Below are 3,381 nucleotides of genomic sequence, written 5' to 3'. Positions count from 1 at the left end.
TAGGTCTATTAAACACACAAACACACAACACCTCCTGCTGCTGCTGCTGCTGCTGCTGCTGCTGCTGCTGCTGCTCCTGATCATGGTGATTATTGTGATGTACCTTGTGGTGGGGCTGCTGCTGCTGCTGCTGCTGCTGCTGCTGCTGTTGCTGCTGCTGCTGCTGGAAGGAGACACTTGCAGAAGGGAGAGGGCAATAATACGCCTCTACCAGCAGCAGCAGCAGCAGCAGCAGCAGCAGCTGCAGCAACAGCAGCCGTTACCGCTGCTACTGCTGCTGCTGCTGCTACTGCTGCTGCTGCTGCTGCTGCTGCTGGGATGCGTGTGTGTTTATCTTACCTTTTCCTTCTCTGCTGTTTGCTGCTGTATGTTTGGGTCCACTGAATAGCAGCAGCCGCAGCAGCGCCCTTTCATTCTGTGCTTCTGCTGCTGCATCAGCAGCAGCAGCAGCAGCAGCAGCAGCAGCTTTTCTAGACAACAAAGCTCCTAGTCTATGCTGCTGCTGCTGCCGCAGCTGGTCCCCCGGTGTGGGGGCCCCCCGGGCCCCCCTCACTATATATTCTTTTTGTATTGCTGCTGCTAGCAGAGCAGCAGCACCACGTATCTGCTGCTGCTGCAGCGGCAGGTGCAGCACAGTTGCTTCTATCCCTTCTCTGCATGCAAACCTTATTGTATGAAGTCTTGGAGCTGCTGCTGTTGCTGCTGTTGCTGCTGTTGCTGCTGCTGCTGCTGTTGCTGTTGCTGCTGCTGCTGCTGCTGCTGCTGTTGCTTCGTATAAAGGACCTAGAATAAGAGCAGCAGACTGAAGAGAAACACAACGAGAGAAAGAAGAGCCAGACTCAGATATATCCTGCAGCAGCAGCAGCTGCTGCTGCACTTGTGTTTCCAACGCTGCAGGCAATCCACTTTCTGTCTGCTGCTGCTGCTGCTGCTGCTGCTGCTGCTGCTGTTGCTGCTGGGGGTTTTCTAGGCGCTGCTGCTGCTGCTGCTGCTGGTAGCTATCTATCTCTTCAGCTAGGTCATGAGACAAAGCAAACAAAATACAAACAAAACCATCAACAGCAGCAGCAGATGCATGCAAAGAATTAAACAAAGAGGGGGCCCTACGCCGCAGCACCCGCAGCAACTTGGGGGCCCCCAAATACCGCCGCATGCACAGGCGGCCGAGGGTAGCCAGGGTCACACCGCATGCATGCGAGCGCAGCCAGTCTTCATGCTGCTGCTGCTGCTGCTGCTGCTGCTGCTGCTGCTGCTGCTGGGGGTGGTGGGGGTGATGCTGCTGCTGGGGGTTGTGGGGTGGGGCGGGGCTGCTGCTGCAGCAAGCAGCTACGATCTCCTCCATAGTGGGGAGAAACTGCAGCAGCGCATGCGGAGACACCGCCTCCAGCTGCTGCAGGCAGTAAGACAGCAGCAGCTGCTGCAGCGGTGTTGCTGCTTTAGGAAGAACAAAAGGGCACCACACAGCAGCAGCAGCAGCAGCTGCTGCTGCTGGTGCTGCTGCTGCTGCTGCTGCAGCAGAAGCAGAAGAGACTTCTTCGGACTCTCTCTTCGTTAGTTGCTCTTCCTCTGCTGCTGCTGCTGCAGCACCAGCTGCAGCAGCGCCAGCAGCAGCAGCACCAGCAGCAGCAGCAGCAGGAAGAGGAGGAGCAGCAGCAAGCTTGGAGTGTGGCAGCTCATCATATGCAGCAAGCCGGGAGAGGCCGCGCATAAAGAGGAACCAACGGCTGTTCATAGACAACAGCTGCTGCTGCTGCTGCTGCTGCTGCTGCTGCGGTGCAGCAGCAGCAGCAGCAGCAAACCAGCAAGCAAAGGCCCCTAAAGGGTCTCTGCTGCACCAGCAGCAACGCCAGCAGCAGCAGCAACGGCTGCAGATATTCCCCCTAATAGATGAACTCGAAAATGTACTCAATACACTCTTGCTGCTGCTGCCGCTGCTGCTGCTGCCGCTGCTGCTGCTGCTGCTGCTGCTGCTGCTGATGCTGCAGCAGCAGCACAACGATACAGCTCCACCCCCAGTGGCGCCGATTGAGGCGCAGAGCCATTCATCCTGTGCAACACTCAGGGGTCCCCACTGCTGCACTTCTTCCTGCTGCTGCTGCTGCTGCTGCTGTTGCTGCTGCTGCTGCTGCTGCTGCTGCTGCTGCAGCGGCAGCAAGTCTGCTAGGGCTCTGTATACTGGGAGAACGGCTGTCTTGTGGATGCCGAGGGAGGCGAGGGCCTGCACAGACAGAGCAAATATGCGGCTGAGTCCCCGCAGCAGCTGCTGTCTTTCTGCTGCTGCTGCTGCTGTTGCTGCTGTTGCTGCTGCTGCTGCTGCTGTTGTTGCTGCTGCTGTTGGTCCGCCAATTGCCTTCGCAGCCAACGCCTCGTCCCCATCAAACAAAATAAACTCATCCGGGAGCAATGGGTCTTCATGTTGCTGCTGCTGCTGCTGCTGCTGCTGCTGCTGCTGTTGCTGCTGCTGCTGCTGCTGCTGCTGCTGCTGCTGTTGCTGCTGCTGCTGCTGCTGCTGCTGCTGCTGTCTCCACTGCAGGATTGCCCTGACGACGGGTGCTGTGGGTAGCCGTGGAGCAGCAAAGTGGAGTGCTGGCAGCAGCTGCAGCGCAGCAGCAGGAGCAGCAGCAACAAGTGCAGCAACAGCAGCAAACGCCTGCTGCCTATCAGCAACAGACTCAGACAGGAAGCAGCAAGACAGCATGTAGGAGTAGGGCCCCTGCTGCAGCACAGCAGCAGGAAGAGACAGAAGGAAAGCAGAGCTGTGTAGTTCTTTATTACCCTCTCGCTGCAGCAGCTGCTGCAGCAGCAGACGTTGCTGCTGCTGCTGCTGCTGCTGCAGCAGCTGCTGCCCTGCTGTTCTCCGCGCTGCAGCGGCACCATCACACCCATCCCTATCCCCCTGCTGCTGCTGCTGCTGCTGCTGCTGCTGGTGCAGCAGCAGCTTTGCATCTGCTGCAGCAAGTGCTGCTGATCCTAGCAGCTGTTCTGCTGCTGCTCTGTCTAGGACCCTAAAGGCCCACAAAGCCAAAGACAGAGGCATTGCTGCTGCAGCGTTGCTGCTGCTGCTGCTGCTGCTGTGCAGCATCAAACTATCTACGCCAAATAACTCTTCCAAGCTACAGCTGCTGCTGCAGCTGCTGCAGTTGCTGCAGTTGCTGCTGCTGCAGGCGCTGCTGCTGCTGCTGCTGCTGCCGGAGATGTCTGCAGCAGCAGCTGCTGCTGCTTCTGATGACGGCGTTGCTCCTGCTCCTGCTTGTTCTGCTGCTGCTGCTGCTGCTGCTGCTTCTGCTTCTGCTGCTGCTGCTGCTGCAGCAGCAGCAGCAGCAGCAGAACACAGCAGCGCACGCACCCTGCGGACAGTTCGCTGCAGCGTGGCTGTTAGCT

The 3,381-nt window shown here is 58.5% G+C and overlaps 1 protein-coding gene across 1 annotated transcript in view; it reads right to left on the bottom strand.

The window, feature by feature from the left end:
• The window catches only part of EMH_0036860 (uncharacterized protein), a gene marked incomplete at both ends in the record, with an annotated part of 11,723 nt that overhangs the window by 7,134 nt on the left and 1,208 nt on the right, over nt 1-3,381 (bottom strand). Inside the window, 2 exons of the mRNA XM_013495130.1 lie at nt 3-207; nt 340-3,381. Of these exons, the coding sequence (XP_013350584.1) occupies nt 3-207; nt 340-3,381 (3,247 nt within the window). The remainder of the gene's footprint in view (nt 1-2; nt 208-339) is intronic.

Source organism: Eimeria mitis, genomic scaffold, assembly GCF_000499745.2.
Source record: "Eimeria mitis Houghton genomic scaffold, Emh_scaff1430, whole genome shotgun sequence".
NCBI lineage: Eukaryota > Apicomplexa > Conoidasida > Eucoccidiorida > Eimeriidae > Eimeria > Eimeria mitis.
Note: the sequence above shows the minus strand (reverse complement) of the source record. Positions and strands in the feature narration are given on the sequence as shown.